Source organism: Monodon monoceros, unplaced genomic scaffold (genome assembly GCF_005190385.1).
Source record: "Monodon monoceros isolate NGI ecotype Baffin Bay Population unplaced genomic scaffold, NGI_Narwhal_1 Super_Scaffold_16, whole genome shotgun sequence".
NCBI classification, from domain to species: domain Eukaryota; kingdom Metazoa; phylum Chordata; class Mammalia; order Artiodactyla; family Monodontidae; genus Monodon; species Monodon monoceros.
Genome location: NW_021703772.1, coordinates 15,698,380 through 15,715,897, shown reverse-complemented (window position 1 = coordinate 15,715,897; position 17,518 = coordinate 15,698,380). Strand labels below are relative to the sequence as shown.

At 45.1% G+C, this 17,518-nt stretch overlaps 1 protein-coding gene across 1 annotated transcript in view; it reads left to right on the top strand.

Moving 5' to 3' along the window:
• The first annotated feature begins 2,927 nt into the window (after window positions 1-2,927).
• The window catches only part of SGPP2 (sphingosine-1-phosphate phosphatase 2), a 124,332-nt gene continuing 109,741 nt past the window's right edge, over window positions 2,928-17,518 (top strand). The window contains exon 1 of the mRNA XM_029226166.1: window positions 2,928-3,218. Within this exon, the coding sequence (XP_029081999.1) occupies window positions 3,000-3,218 (219 nt within the window). The 5' untranslated portion in view covers window positions 2,928-2,999. The remainder of the gene's footprint in view (window positions 3,219-17,518) is intronic.

Here is a 17,518-nt window from a genome sequence, read left to right as displayed (position 1 = left end):
ACCCTCCTTCTGCCACTTAGTTGTGTGGCTGTGGGCAAGTTTCCTACCTCTGAGCTGGGAGCATTACTCCTTATTACACCCTAAATGGCCCTACTTGGTCCCACCTCTCCCAAGTCAATCCCTGCACTCAAGCCTCTCCTGCCAGGCTGGCCTCCTGGTGGTTCCTCCGACACTGCTGAGCTTGGGCTGCCTTTACAACTGCAGCTTCCTCTGTCTGAAATGCTGTTTCTCCTGATCTGGATTGGGGCGGGGGGCCGGGGGGGGTGCTCCTTTTTTCTTCAGGTCTCTGCACAAATATCCTCCTCTTGGAGGTAACCAACTTACCTACAGGTCTTCCCCCTACCCCACCCACCTTGCTCCTCTCCATAGCATTTGTCACTTCCTAAAAGTACAGATTTGATTTTTTTAATTAGCTGTCCCCCCACTAAAATATAAGTTCCACGATCTAGGGCCTCTGGTGTTTTAACTGACGTATCCCCCAGGCCTAGAAGAGCGTCTGACACTAGTAAATGCACAATTGTCAAATACATGAAGGATGAGGGCTACTGGGAGGGTAAAGTGTGATTAAATTAGTTATGGCATGAAAGTACTGAGCACATGCCTGGCACTGAGTAAGTACTTTACTGGGTTGAGTAGCATTCCCTCCAAATTCACGCGCACCCAGAACCTGTGACTGTGGCCTTTTTGCAGATGTAATCATGTTAAGATGAGGCCAGACTGGTTTAGAGTGGACCCTCATCCAATGGCTAGTGTCCCTATAAGAAGAGGGAAATCTGAGCACAGAGAGTCATGCAGGGAGAATGCCCTGTGACAACAGAGAAGGAGATTGGAGTAGTACTGCCACAAGCCAAGCACTGCCACCCCAGCCATATAAGAAAGACAAGAAGTGAGGATTCTCATTTCATCACAGGAGGAAAGTGTGATATCACAAGCCACTGGAAGCTGGAGTCAGTACCTGGTCCCCGAGGGGGATATAATGCATTGTCTGAATATGCGATTTTTGGCCTTATGCTCCATGTGCCATGTTTGGCTTTGCCTCTTTTTCCTAATTGGGAGAAAGGAAAATCGAAGCATCAAATTTGGGAGATAACATCACTCAAGTGTCTTCATGGGGAACATATTTCTTTTAACACATACAAAGAACAGGTCTGGAACTTCCCTGGTGGTGCAGTGGTTAAGAATCTGCCTGCCAGTGCAGGGGACACGGGTTCGATCCCTGGTCTGGGAAGATCCCACATGCCGCAGAGCAACTAAGCCCGTGCACCACAACTACTGAGCCTGCGCTCTAGAGCCCGTGATCCACAGCTACTGAAGCCCACGTGCCTAGAGCCCCTGCTCTGCAACAAGAGAAGCCACTACAATGAGAAGGCCACGCACAGCAAGGAAAAGTAGACCCCGCTCGCCACAGCTAGAGAAAAGCCCCCGCGCAGCAGCGAAGACCCAACGCAGCCAAAAAATAAATAAATAAATAATAAAATATTTAAAAAAAAAAGAACAGGTCCGAAACCACTACAGTTCCAGCTGTTAAAACTAAACCACAAAAACAACAACAAACTAAACCACAGGGTTTGGTCCCAGTGACTGTAAATGACAGCAACATTGAGGAGAGAAGCCTTCTGCTTCTAGGATTGAACATCTCTGTGTGTGACACAGCTGGATTGTGACAGCAGCTCTGTACTTCTGTGAGTTAAGTGGGGAACGGTATTTCCCAATAGTTTCATTGCTCTCTCAGCCACCTTGATTTTGCTCACCAGACAGGACTGGGAAGGAGAGAGGAAACTCAGGCATGAGGGAGACCAGTCATCCTTGAAAGCTACATCCCAAAGACCTGAATTGACATCTGGATAAACAAGGTCGTGGCAGGTGTTCCTCCATAGTCATTTGTGCAACCAAATACTTAGCAGGACTTACACTGGGCTACCAGGAAATGCTCAGCCTTCAGCTGCAGACTCAAGACAGAAGGATTGAATTGCACTTTCGTTGCAAGCAGGTCATCTGGGCCTAATTTGACTGTTGCCTTTCACTCCCTGTGAGGAAGTGCAGTGCCGCTAGAAGATTCAGGAGGGAGGAGGGAAAACCAGGATGTTTTCTTTGCTGTTCAGCTGAGATCCCTAAAGCAGGCGCAGGTGTGGGGAGAAGTCAACCTCCTCGCGGTCCTTCAACACCTTGTTCTCTTCGGGTCTAAAGGTCTAGAGGCAGAGCGGAAAAAAGAAGTAGGAGAGGGGCAACCACCATCTTTCTTAATGCGGAAAACCAAGAAAGAATCAATTTTCCTTTCCACCTGCCTAAAAGTGTTCCCCAGTTGCCAAATCACAAGGGCAAGGGTAGGGACGCAGAGGATGACTCAGGATCCACTTCGAACCTACTCGGTTGAGCAAGGTCAAAGAAGTTTGGGCCCGTGGGGAGACGTTGCATCACGCAGAGTTTGGTAAGAACTTGGGAATCTTCCCTAGGGGGGGCTCCCTCTACCTGCCGGAGGTGGGCAAAGGCAGGACTACAGGCGGGATGCGGGGAGCTGGAGGGGAAATCAGACCTCCCCTTGAGCTCAAAAGTGAAAGGAAGGTCACTAAGCGATCAGCCGGCGCACGCCAGGATGGACTCACGCAGGTCCACACGTGCTCGGCCGCTCCCCATTAGGTGGCACTTCTGCACCAGCCGGGAGGGGTGGAGGAGGCGCGGTCGGGCGCAGAGAGGCGCGGTGTAGACACCTGTACCCTTTTGCCCAGTTCCGAGCGGGCCGGGCTCCGGGGACCGCCCGAGCCCGCCCGGGCCCGCTGGGAAGGAAAGGAGGGCGGACGTGCCTGGCGCAAGGTGAAGGCGAACACCTGGACGTCCGCGTGCGCGGGGCGGGCGCTAGGACCCGAGCGGCGCACCTGTTGGCTGGCGCCCCGGGCCCCGCCCGCCACCCCGAGCGCCCGGCCCGGCGAGGGCGAAGGCAGGAGGGACGGTGCGAGCGGGGGGCACCGGGTGGTGGCGGCGGCGGCGGCCCCGGGATCACCATGGCCGAGCTGCTCTGGAGCCTGCAGGATTCCCAGCTCGTCGCCCGCTTCCAGCGCCGCTGCGGGCTCTTCCCCGCGCCGGATGAAGGCCCCGGCGAGCCCTGTGCTGGCCCCGCGGAGGGCGCGGCGCGGGCGCCCGGGCTCGGGCATCTCCCCGCAGCCAAAGGCAGGGGCGCCGGGGAGCCGGCCAGTGGGCTGCGTAGAGTCGCGGTCCCGCAGGTAACCGCGGGCCAGGTGTTCGCAGTGGTGGGGGGAGGGGACAGCTCGCCCCGCCGCCTGCGGACTTGCTGGTCCTGCCGACGCGGCGGTGGGTGCGCGCCGATCCTGCCGTGCCGAGAGGGCCCCATACCCTAGCGGCGACCCGGCTGCCCGCGCTGTGGGTACCAGGGAGGGGTGGGTGGGAGTCCAATCCCTAGGATGACATCCTCTAACGCTGCCAGGTGGCAACCAGGTCTAGTAAGACTTCAGAAGCCCCCAGAGCTTTAAATGCAGCCTATTTGGAGACTTTCTACTTTCATAAATAATTAAATTTATGTTCATGCATATTCTCCCAAATGTGTAAGAGTTACATAATTGAAAAGAGGAGCGGAGACGTCCTTGGCATTTTCACAAGAGGCTTCCCTGAGGAGAAATTCTGGCTACTCCCCCCCTCAGGATTCTGAGTTTCCGCCCATCCCCCTTTCTTTGATCCGCACTAAAGGCGTGGAGCGGGGCTCAGCGCGCTCTTCACCGTCCTGCAACGCCAGCTCTAAGGACAGAATTTCGGGTTTAAATATTGCTGCTGGAGAGATTTATAAAGCCCACCCCCTACCTCCAGTGATGTTGTCCAGACAGCGCTTCGCTCTCTCCTTCCCCCAGAGTCTTAGGGTCCCTCCTGCCTGGTGGGTCTCTTATTAACTGGCACCAGTGACTTTTAACAGATGCTGTCAGGAGTGAAGCTAACCACGCTCTCCTCTAGGCGTTCACAGTGTGGTTACACAATCCACTGCGGCTCTGGGAAGCCAGCGCGTCGTCGCAGTGCACAGGGACTCCAGAGGGGAGGGACCAGACAGGCTGCAGATGCTAATGTGCCAGGGCTGCCCTCTGGGAGCGGGGGCGGGGGGGGGGGCCTCCCTGCAGCTGTGAGATGCCCTGGGCCGCCACAGAAGCTGCCCTTCTGGGGAGGGGAGGTAGAAAGTGTGGCAACTGAAAACTGAAACAATGTATTAATTACAACTCTTTGCGGGGGTGGTGGAGGAAACCGCGTATTTTTCTTTCTAAAAGTTTTGGTGACAGCAGGGTGGCCTTTATGTGTAGATTTCTAGATCTAGTAACTGAGGAATTATGAAGAACCTGGCTTCCATGTGCAATGGAATATTATGGGCATTAAATGGTAGGATTTATTTAGAGGGCTGGGGGGTGGGTTCCACTCCAGAGAAATCTTCCTGCGTAGTATTTTTTTTTTCCATCTCTTGTTGTTCATTCTTTGTCCCCATGACACCCGGTAACTTTTAGATGAGTTTGAGAGCCCCCTTTCCCCTTCCCCTTTCCTCTCGCTGTGTCTTTAAAATGGGGCAGAGGGAAGGAATAAGAACCAGTCTCCATCCTGAAATGCTGTTTGGCGTTTTCTGTGCACACACACTTTATACCCACAGGCAGATGCACGGGCTGCTCTCTGTTGCTCTCTCCTCAAGGGTCTACTCTGTCTCCCTAATTCAGGAAGCTGGTGAAGAGCGCATTTTCCCCTTAGTGTTTCTCAAACTGTTTTAAACATTACCTTTAGGCATGTAACTTTCAATTCTGGAAAAGGACCATCTTGCCCTTTAAAAGCGAGATGAGCAGATTTTCTTGTAGAGAGGTGTTATCTTGCCACCTGAAGACCCTGATCATTCAGTGAACCAAACGGAAGGGTCGCCCCCTTTCCATCCTACACACGACCTCACTCACTATCGATCATGTAAAAGTAAGAGAGCTAAAAATTCGCGGTAAGAAATCACCACATTGGTGTGTGATGGGGAAAAAATGAGAGCACTTGATAAATAATGGGTTAATGTTTTTAAAGGTGGGTTGGTGTCAAGTGACTTGGGAAGATTAATACTTTGCAAGTACAGGTGGAGTTGCCAAAAAGAAAACAATTGCATACCTGCCCCGTATAATTGATAAGACCTTAAGGGGACAGCTGACAAAACTTCTCTCCGACAGCTACTCTTCCCCTTGGCCTCTGGCCTTTGCCTGGCCTGTGGCCTGCGCCTGCCTGAGCTCCCTGTCCTTCTTTCTCTAAATAAACTCCCATTCATCCTTCAGTTTCAAAGGTCAATTCCTCAGGAGACACTTTCACTCACCTTCCAGTCTCCCTCCTCCTTTTATGGGTTCTCTTTGCTCCTGTGTTTCTTCGCAGCAGTTATCACATTGCGCAGGCACACCTTTGTGCAGATATCTGATTATTGGCCGCCTCTTCCAGTGAACGATAAGCTCTAAGAATGCGGGCAACTTGTCTAGCTTGCTTAGTATTTTCTCCTCATGGCCCGGCATGTGGGAGCTCAGTGGGTTTTGTAAACTAATGAGTGTGGGTGGCAATAAAATTGCGCTTTAAAAGCAAAACAAGCAGATATTCTTGCAGAGAAGTGTCTTGCTGCTTGAACAACCCGGGCATTCGGTGAGGCCAATGGTGGGGTTTCCCCCTTCCCATCTAACACCCTTCACTCACTATATCGTGAAAAAGAGGGAGCTAAGAATCCAAGGTAAGAAATTGAGGATTTTTTAAAACTGAAGCGTAAATATTGAAAATCAAATTTTTCCACATAACTTAGAAGTCAGGCAGCACCAGGGTATTGATTTAAGACACTTCAAACAATAGTGAAGTTGTTTTCTTCAACAATCGATGTTGTTCTTAGATTGCAACAAATCTAATATTTCTCACCTCCCATGTTTTCTGTATTTCTTGTACTGCTTAAAGCAGGGACAAGTAGGGAAATGACTAAGTGAGGGCTTCCATTACACATTCTTGTAACACCACACGCCACTAGCTTCAAGATTAACTACACATTTACAAACCAGGTCTGGGCTGGGCTTGCACAAAGCTGTCATTGAATAAATCAGACTGGCCCTCATAGATTTCCCAGTAGCCATGCATGTCACAGACAGAAAAGGTTTGCGTCCTAAAGAGTTGAATGCTTTGTTGAGGGCTTTCCAGATATCACACGGTCAGATCGGTGACTTAAGTCTAAACTTCTTTCTACTGTGCACACCTTCCAGGGAAACAATCCGAGGTTTCATTCTATCTCATTGGGAAGATGTGAGGTGTTAGGACTGGTTGGGGGCAGGGTAGAGACTGGATGGAAAGAGAAACTATTGCTTTTGGTTTACAAGTGTAACTGGTTTGCAAGGGTAACCAGAGGAGGACATTCTTGGCAGTCACCAGGAGAAAGAGACAGGGGTCCTAGGACCCAGCTAGGAGGGCAAAGGCCTGGGCGGAATTATGTTTATTTGTTCTGGGATAAAGCCAACCTTGAATACAATGGTATTTTGATTTCTATCATCTTCGCTCACTCAACACAGTTGCATTAAGTTAGATTTTGTAGTGCCTTTCCCATTGTTATGTTAGACCGTGGTTAATCTTTCCAAACTGTCCTGCGCTCAATAACTACTTTTGGATAACTATTTGCTCAGACATAGTTCTAAACTTGGATTGGGGAAGGGATCAAAATTAGGTTATTTTTAGAAGTCTTTGCACTCCCCGTTTTTCTCTTGAAACATTTGGGGTGCTCCGAGTCTGTCAATCTACAAAACCCCACCCTTGATTTTATTGGTTTGCTTAAGTACAAAGGACCAGGAATCAAAAGACCAGGATCTAGGTCTGCCCTGGGATCATTGTGAACTTCTCTGGGCCTCTGTTGTCCCACCTGCAAAGTGAGCAGAGTAGAATAGAACCATGGGTTTCCAACTGTGGCTGTACATTATAGTCAGTTAGAGGGGCTTTAAAAACAAAACAAACAAAAAAACCAATGTCCAGGATCCAGGTCAGAAGTGGGACCCCAGAGAAGCTGGCAAACAGAAGGGGGAAGCTCTGAATTCTCTTCCCCTGGGATCCACCACCTTAGTGTGTTCAGGACAAGGGTGGTGATGGCTGGAAGCAGAGGTCATGGTGGCTGTGGATGTCTTGGCTTGATCATATCTAAACTGGCCGACAGATCAGTCTTCAAGTTTTGATTATCTTCAGATGGATGCTCAGGTAGGAAATGACAAAATAAGCCACTTTGAAAAGGTACATTTGATCCTTTTGTAGTTGCAGATACTGTTCAGATGAGAAAACTTGGAAAAAATACAAAGAAAAAGTTAAATCCATGCCCATTATACCACTGCCCAAAGATAATCACTCGGTAAATGTTCAACCTGATTTTTTTATTTTTTTTTTTGCGGTACACGGGCCTCTCACTGTTGTGGCCTCTCCCGTTGTGGAGCACAGGCTCCGGACGCGCAGGCTCAGCGGCCATGGCTCACGGGCCCAGCCGCTCCGCGGCATGTGGGATCTTCCCGGACCGGGGCACGAACCCATGTCCCCTGCATCGGCAGGCGGACTCTCAACCACTGTGCCACCAGGGAAGCCCCCTCTGCCTATTTTTAAATTGGGTTGTTTGGTTTTTCGCTCTTGAGTTGTATTAGTTCTTAATATATTTTTGAAATTAACCTCTCTTATCAGATATATGATTTGCAATTATTTCCTCTCATTTAGTTAGGTTGCCTTTTCATTTTATTGATGAATTTCCTTTGCTGTGAAGAAGGCTTTTAGTTTGATGTAGTCCAGCTTGTTTATTTTTGCTTTCGCTGCCTCGACTTTGGGTGTCAAATCCAAAAATCATGGCCAAGACTGATGTCAGTCTTTGATTGTTTTCTTAATTTAAATTTCCAGACTTGTAATTGCTGGGTAGAAATATGCATATATTTTGGCTTTTTATAGGTATTACCGACTTGTCCCACAGAAAGGGTGGAGGGATACGTAACTAGGAGTGCAGGTTTTCCTATACCCTCACCAATCTTAGGTATTAACATTCTCTTTAATCTTTGGAGAAAATAGGCCACTTCTGCTTCTATCTCATCTTTGCTTCCTTTATTTCCAGCTAACATTTATTGATCAGCTACTGGGTTTCTGAGACCGTCCTCAGCCTTAAAGATACAAAGATAAATAAGATTTAGTTCCTGCCCTGGGAAAGCCACCAAGAAAATGGTGCAATGCAACCAGTGCTAGAGTATAGAAGGAGAAATACGTGGTCAGGGAGACAGCAGCAGGAGTAATGGTGATCCCTAGGGGAGCCCATGACATCTTGAGTCAAGTAAGAGTCAAGTAGATGAAAATGTGAGAATCTCTTTTCTTTACATGGAAATCTCATGTAATAAAACATAAAGACACGTTATTATTTTTGATGAATAGTGACAAGTTCAACTTGGGTATAATCAGAGTCCCAGCAGGAGACAGATGGCCTACTGATAAGGGGTCATTGAAACCCTTAAAAATGGTTAAAGTGGCAATTTCTGTGTTATGCATATTTTACCTCAATTTACCAAAGAAAAAGAGAAGAAAGAAAAAATGATATAACGTAGGCTCTACTCTACTTCAGGGAGAGAAAGCATAACTTCCCTCTCCTTAAGTGTGAGCTACACACAGTGACTTCCTTCTAAAGAGTACAATATGGAAAGAGGGGGGGAAATAAAAGAGTGATTTTACAATGTAGGAACCTGGACACTACCTCAGCCAGATGATCAAGGCTGACGTCATCAGTGATAAGTCGTGATGATGGATGTGTTCTTGGTTTGTACTGAAACGATATACTCTTGACACATGTTGAAAATGTCACTTCACCTCTGTGGTCTTCTTCCCCCAAACCCAAACCCTTATTCTAATCATGAGAAAGAAATCAGACAAATCCCATTTGAGGGGCATTCTACAAAAAACCTGTACTCTTTAACACTGTCAAGGTCATCAATCACGAGGAAAGTCTACGGAACTGTCACAGCCAAGAGGAACCTAAGGAGATATGACCACTAAGTGTAATTGTGGAGTCCTGGATGGGCCCCTAGAACAGAAAAAAAGGACATTCAGTAAAAACTAAGGAAGTCTGAAAAGAATATGGACCTTGGTTAAAAATAACCCGTTAGTATTGTAACCAGTGAGTCATACTAATAAGACGTTAAAGATCAGCAAACGGGCTGCAGAGTATATGGGAAGAATGTGGAATACGTGGGAACTCTCTATACTATGTTCTAAATTTTTCTCTAAATTGGGAATTCCCTGGCAGTCCAGCGTTAGGACTCAAGGTTAGTCAGTGCTTAGGACTCCTCACTTGCACTGCAAGGGGCACAGGTTCAATCCCCAGTCGGGGGAACTGAGATCCCACAAGCCATGCAGCATGGCCAAAAATAATTAAATAAATAAATAGAAGAAAATAAATTTTTCTGTAAATTGAAAACTGTTCTAAAAAAATAAAAGTCTATTTAAAATTTTTTAAAAGGGGGTGAGTAATTGAAGGAAGTTCAAAGATGGGATCATTTACAAAGGTGTAGGCAGGGCTGGAAAAAAATCAGCACGGGAGGATGAAGTATCCTGGAACAGGCAACTTCAGCCTAGAAAGACAAGGGGAGAGGATAGCGTCTGGTAACCCCAGACCCAAGGAGAGCTTAGCTGTCAGAGAGAGGCCCCTGACTGGAGCTGAGGCCTTTAGTAGAGAAAGAGCCACAGCCAAGCGGGAGGAGAGGGGGCAATATATCTCAAACTTCTTCTCTGTGTGCCCTCTCATATCCTGCCAATGCCTCTCCTCATCCAAATTCAACCAGAAGCCAGGGAGCTTGGGCTGATGCAATCCGAGAAGGTCGGCCTCCCTGGAGAAACATGGAGAGTGGATCTGGAAGGACGAATGGAGAATATCCAGCACACGTTGTGTAAGGAAACTGGTGAGGTTATATTGGATAGAGTGTTGAGCTAGAGCCAGAGTTTCAGGCTAAACTCTTAGTGTGGCTTCCTGCAGAACTTGGACTTCATCCTATAGACAGGGGGATGGCAAATCAATTTCATCCCATGTGCCAAATCAGAATTTTCAACTCAGGCACAGTGCTGAGAAAGGTTCTCGGGTGTCACTGTGCTTAATCGGAAAGAGTGTGGGATTGAATGGCAATGCCTCTGTGGGGCACTGAGGGACCTGGTGCTGAAGCATTTAACAAATGGCGATGTTGGGATTCCCTGGTGGCGCAGTGGTTGAGAGTCCGCCTGCCGATGCGGGGAACACGGGTTCGTGCCCCGGTCCGGGAAGATCGCACGTGCCGCGGAGCGGCTGGGCCCGTGAGCCATGGCCGCTGAGCCTGCACGTCCGGAGCCTGTGCTCCGCAACGGGAGAGGCCACAACAGTGAGAGGCCCGCGTACCGCAAAAAAAAAAAAAGAAACGGCGATGTTATATTCAAACACCAGCAAATATGGAATTAACGTTAAATCAAGCCTTAGTATCTGTTTTGGGTTCTTGGTGATACTTTGAGTGCCTCCTGCGCCTATAAATGCCTTAGGAGGAAAGAGACCACAAATGGTTTAAGACGTAGATTGCCATGTTTTGAATCAGGGGACCCCATCATTACGGCTACAAGCTGACTGGATCAGGGGTCAGCCCTTGAGTCAAAAGCAGCCTCTTTAGGCTGGTCAGCATCTTATGAAATGGCCTTGCATGGGAACTTCCCCTAACTGGGATACTGCGTAATGGAGAGTGACTAATGGAACCAATCAGATTGCTCCCTTAGGGACTCTGAATGGAAGACCCAGACCCCAGACGTAGAGACATAAATGGTAGAGTCGTGATGGACTTCAGAGAGAAAAAGGAGGTCATAAACAGAAGCCTTGAGACAGAAAAAGCAGTAGCAAGGCAGATGTCCACAGTAGAGATGAGGGCAGAAAGCCTGCACCAGTGGGTGGTAAAAGCAGCAGGAAAAACTCCACGTGGAGAAAGAAGCCAAGTCTTGAGTGGTAGACTCCCCTTCTGAGGGGGGAGGTGCTAGAGGACTGCTGACTTTGAGCTGGAATGGCTCAGGGTGAGGCTCACACCGCTGCAGGTGTATTTCCTTACTTCTGAGGATTACTTTACAACTCCTCTCACTGGAGGGGACCTGAGTGGCTCTCCACTTGCAACCAGAACATGCTGGTCTCTAGTGCTCCGAAGACTTGCACATAATTGGAATTAAATCATTAGTTCTAGCATTTTTGTGAAGCTGGGAATGGGGGCGGGGGGGGGTGCTGTGAGGGAGGGACCAGGGTCCTCTTCCTCACCTGTGCATCCCCAGTCTAACATATGCTTGGAACATATTAACCTGTCAACAGGTACTTAACAATCCCTGTTGAATGAAGCACGTAAGGGTGTGCTAAACTCAACATTTTCTTTCTTGGCAGAAATGTGGTCGCCTGCCCTCTCCTGTCGGAACTGGGGTCATTTTACCCCTGACCACTTTACCTGGATATGTCTTTCTTTAGCTTAATGGCTTTTTTTTCAGTGTTAGCTCCGTCCTTTTTACCAGGAAACTGATGAAGGTTTTGATTAATGAATAACTTTTTTATTGGTTTGCTGTCTTCTGTTGGACACCGTGAAGGGAGTTCAGGTATTGCTAAAAATTGATGACGGTGAAACACCTGTCAACTTTTAAAATGTGATTAGATAACTATGCTTTTTTTAGGAAGGCTGTTGACAGCAAGTCTAATCTAATTTTACCTTTCTTATAATTGAGATGTTGAAATTTTCCAATTTTAAAAGCACTTTCACTTCTGTGGGTATAGTTAATGATTAAATCCTCTGTTGTCCTGATAAGAATTATGTCTCGAGCAAAGGCATTCTTCTTACATTTTATTTGGCATACAATTTTCCTGGGAGAAAATACTGTCAGTGTCTCCTGGCAACACATTTAGAAGGCTCCTATCTGTGTTAGAAAACTATGGAAATCCTAAAATTGGGGCATCCACTGGTCTTTACAATTCTGCTTGCCTGGTGAGATACTTTCTGCATATTAAGAAAACGAGATACAGAAAAATCCGGTCAAGACTGATTCACATTTTTTTCCTCTCACTCTTGCTTCAAACAGTGTGGGCTAATTAGCAAACTGTTTTGAAAACAAAGAAAAAATCCTTAGGCATGGGCCAGGGTGGATGGGAGGGAGATGAGTGAACCACCAGAGATCTTGAGGGCGCGGTTAGGAATCTTGGGAAGGGAAGTAATGGTTTCCTCAAACTATTTTGAAATATTACCTCTAATCCTCCAAATGCTTATGGCAGTTTTATACCTCTTTGTTTAATAAAACAAGATGAAACGATCCAAAACAAAACACTGGGTTCATACTTGCTTTTGTTAATGCCATGTATTTGTAGTCATGCCTCCAGGAGAAATGTCCTCTGTCATCTCCGGATATGTTTTGATTTTTCCAAGTGGCAAAAACTTTGTTTTCATAGAATTTTATGGGAAACAGCTCATCAAAGCAGGAACTCCTCTGAGTGGAGGAAGAGTTGATGATGGTGAGAAGAGGGCTTCTGGGGGTAAAATGTTGGCAGCTGAGAGACCAGGGCTTAATTGGTGGGGAAAGGGCATAGGTGAACTTTTTTTTTTTTTTTTTTTTTTAGTTAAAAAAAAAATCATCCCCTCTTGATAGGTGACTTAAAAGGTAGCCGTGAAATAGAACATCAAAGATATTGTTAAAAGCGTGACAAGTTAAAGGAGGCTCTGTTAGAAATTGGTTGGTTTTCTTCTCCTTTCTGAATTTTGATTGTTCGATTTTTTTTTTCAACTAAGGTGTCCAATACTTTGGAATTAATTTTTATGCTTTTCTACTATTAAAGGAATGCATGTTTATGTTAGAAATAGTGGAAGACACCGAAAAGTATAAAGAAGAAAACAAAATCCTGTCATAATTTTGCAACCCAGAGAAAAATATTAAAGTTTTAGAGTATTGTTTCCTTTTATCTCTATGAAAACATAGAATATTTAAGTTATTAACATCCTATGCACGTATAATACTGGGATCAACATTGGTCACTCATATCATGAGCATTTCCCCACATAACCGAACATTCTTTAATTATATGATTTAATAGTTGTATTATAGTTTATCATACGATTGTAACTTAATTTTTTTAAGCATTTCCTAAAGTATGTATTTCGTTGTTTCATTGTTTATCTTTTACTTCAACTGGAGTTTAAATATTTAATGGCTTCCTGAGAACTGGAAGAGAAGCATATTTCAGAGCTCTTCACGCTAATTACCAAATTGCTTTTTTGAAAATGTATCTCAATTATTGTTCTGAACAGCAATGCAAGACTGCTAGCCCATTGTCAGCATTTTCTATCTTCTTGTTGTCCTTTTTCTTTATTATAACTTCAGTATAATAAGTGCAGAGATATTAAATGTACAACCTGATAAATTTGACTGTATGTCTAGATCCCGGTAACTATTGCCCAGGTAGAGATAGTGCAGTTCCAGAAACTCAAAAAGCTCCCTCAGGCCGCTCCTGCCAGTCGATACCACTCTAACCCCCAGTAACTGCTGTTTTCCCTCCGTCACCATAGCATAGTTTCACCTCTTCTTGAACTTCACATAAATGAGTCATATAGGATGTACATTTTTCATGCCCTGCAGCATCCATTGCACAAACATAATTTATTTATCAAGTCTACTGTTTATGGACGCTTAGGTTTTTATGAATAAAGGACAGCATCAAGTATTTTCTTTAAAACATTCTTATTTTTAACTTTCATTTTGAAATAAAACTTTAAAAAGTTTGCAAAAATAGTACAAACAATTCCTATGTACTCTTGACCAATATTCTCCTAATGTTAACATCATATATAACCACGGTATAATTATCAAAATGTAGACACAGTATGTAATCTATGGGCCTTATTCAGTTTTTATGAATTGATCTACTAGTCTCCTTTTGCCATTCTAGGATCTAATGTAGAACCATAAATTGCATTTAGTTGATATTGTCTCTTTAGTCCAACCTGGAAGTTCTTCAGTCTTTCTTTGCCTTTCTTGACCTTGACTCTTGAAGGGTCCAGGCCAGTTATTTTGTATAACATTCCTCAGTCTGGGTTTGTCTGATGTTTTCTCATGATATTCAGGTTCTGTATTTTTAGCTGGAATACCACAAGAAAAATATTGTATCTTTCTTAGTGCGTCAAACCAGGAGACACACAATGTCGATTTGCTCCATTCCCAGCAATTTTAACTTTATACACCTTTAAAGGTGTTTAAGTGGTGTCTTTCAGGTAAATGTTTTCCTCTTTGTAATTAATATGTATCTTATAGGCTGGTATTCTGAGGCATTATAAATATCTTGTTTCTCTGTATATCTTCGTCCTCTAATTTTGTCATCCATTTAAAAAAATAATCTGCCAAATTAATAGCAAAATGAACACATCTCATTATTTTAATTTTGTATTTCTTTTATCTCTAATGAGGATGAGTGTTTTCCTTTTGTTTAGCAGATACTTGTATTATTCTTTTCGTGAATGGTCATATACTGTATCGACTTTTCCACTGTGACTTCAATGGGGGATGTTTTTCTTACTAACTTTTGATGGTCTTCTCAGTTTATCCACTGTGCACCAAAATCTTCCATTGTACATCAGTTAACATAAGCTCACAACTAATGGATTTCTAGTTTTTCCTTGTAACGAGAAAATGTTTGGAGCCTGAGGGACAGAAGGATGATAAGGGAGAGTGATAGCTCCCTTCAAGGCATCTGTGGGTTTAGATAGTCATACCTGGTCCCCTGTCCTTCTACCTGCTCCTTCCAGGTCAAGCCCATCATTTGCAGCCTGTGAAATGTTTGTGATACTTCAGTAGCCTCAGGCAGGGGCTGGAGATTCTGTGAGAGTTAAAGAAAGCATATATTCCCTAGCACCTCTGAACCAAGAAGGCAGTATATGCTTAGAGGATGTTACCCTCACTTTATGACATTATGACTGTGAAACAGAAAAATGAATTAGTTCTCTTGTGCATTTGCAGAGGGTGGCACACAATTCTGGAGTCCTCCCTGAGTCCTGCCTGCCGTGGGTCTCCCCCTTCTTGCATGGTCATTACAATACGCACATCCTCAAATGGAAGGAATGAAATGAATATTCCCAGTATTTATTCAGTAGTATATTCCTGCATAAGCGTTACTTTTGGAGAGGGCCCAACATCCATTGATCCTTTAATTTTGCCTCCATCTCAGCCCATCTGAAGCCACAGTCATATTTTATTGTCCAAAAATTTTGACCCTGAAGGCCTTATCTGAAATTTCCCAACATGTTGAGCTATAAATGGTCTAACCCTGGTATTTTCATGCTTACTACCTCAGTACCATCGCAGGGATAGAAATGGGACTTCCCACGCTCATCCTGAGTACTTCCCAGTATAGACAGGTATACCTGCATAGATTATGGAGCCCATGTATCATAGTGAAGCCCATAAAAACGATATCCTCTCTTAGGTGTAGAATGATTTATTTGGTGACCAATACTTCCCCTCCTCTCCCCATGACTCACCCGACCCTCAGCCCAGTTGACTCACCAGGTAAATAATCTATGATCGGAAAATGTTACTTTTGAAAAGAGAAACTCACTTGATCTTTAAAAGTTTGTACTAAACATACGTTTACCATGCAACCCACAACTGCAATCCTGGGCATTTATCACAGAGATATGAGATCTTCTTCACACAAAAACCCGTACATGATTGTTCCCAGCAGCTTTATTTGTAGTAAGCCCCAAACTGGAAACAATCAAAATGTCCCTCAGCAGATGAATGGCTCTGCAAACTGTGGTACGTCCATACCATGGAACACTATCCAGCAATGCAAAGGAAGGAACGATCGATACACCCAACAACTTGGATGGATCCCAAGGGCATTAAGCTGAATGAAAAAGCCAATCTGAAAAGATCACATACTGTATAATTCCATTTATCTAACATTCCCAAAATGACACAATTATAAAGATGGAAAACAGATTAGTGGTTGCCAGGGATTAAAAATGGGGGCATGACTATAAAAGGGTATAACAAGGGATATCTTTGTGGTGATGGAATAGTTTTATAATTTGATGACGGTAGTCGCTAGTAAGGCTACACATGTGGTAAGTTGTCTTAACACTATACACACACACACTGTACCAGTGTCAGATTCCTGGTTTTGATAAGTAATTATGTGAGGTATAATTATGTGAGATGTAACCATTGGGAGGAAATGGGTGAAGACTATACAGTCTCTCTCTTACTACCTTTGCTGATCCTTGTGAATCTACGTTTAAAAATCAATACTGCGGGGGCTTCCCTGGTGGCGCAGTGGTTGAGAGTCCGCCTGCCGATACAGGGGACACGGGTTCGTGCCCCGGTCCGGGAGGATCCCACATGCCGCGGAGCGGCTGGGCCCGTGAGCCATGGCCGCTGAGCCTGCGCGTCCGGAGCCTGTGCTCCGCAACGGGAGATGCCACAACGGTGAGAGGCCCGCGTACCGCAAAAAACATAAAAAAAATAAAATAAAATAAATACTGCCTTATAAAAGTTGGTCCTCACAGCTTTTACTGCAGGCACTGTGTGCACTGCAGGAAGCCCAGTGTGCAGCAATGGGGAGAGTTTCCTCTGAGGCCCCTCTGGAGCCCGGCGTGCTGCCGTGTCGATTTCCAGGGCTGCGGGGGTTGATTGTAAACCTCCTGCTCACTGGCCTCAGCTACCTGCCCAGGGAAAGCACAGAGAAATGTTTGAGGGTCAAAAAAAAGCACATTTGCCCTTAACTTTCATTCGACTCACAGGATTTTTGCATTAAAAAATATTTTGTTGTTTTCTGTTTCATTGTCACTTCAAATTGGTGTTGCAAGTAGGTCAAATTCACACATCAAGTCTTCACTCTCCCCTCAGTTGTCACTTTTTCTCTGTCTACAAACATGCTTAGAATCTTCAACCCCCTCCTTACCCATCGCAGAACATCTGCGTTCAGCCCTAGCATCCCTAGAGTCTGACATTCTTGTCTTTCTTGAACCAAGAGACATCTTAAAAGAGTCACCTGAGATCAACACTCCATTTCTACTGTATCACTCTTTTTTACCCGGCGGCATGCTAAATGAGGACATTATTTCGCATAAAATATGATTTTTGAGGTTTACTTTGCCTGTGTGTAATTTCATTGAGGATAGCTGACCAATTTCAAATTAAAAATTATAAAAGAGAGCATTCTCTCTGATATACATAAAAAGCAAAGGAGATTTCTCTTTATTTCAATTGTACTCCAGATGGCAGGGGACAAGGCAACGGCAAGGGAAGCTGAATAGATGCTCACAAACTCATGTGCTAATGGCTACTTTTCCTGGTCTCAAGGTCAACAACGTCCACTCCTCAAGTGGTAGACCTCCCTGCCCCTCTTCGTTAGATTTATGTTTTTCTCCTACATGTAGCTTTCATCACCAGGAAGTGTTTATCAAATATCTAATTGTAAAAGATTTTTTCAAATATGTTCTACAATGGGAAAACTTAATCACAATATCCAAAG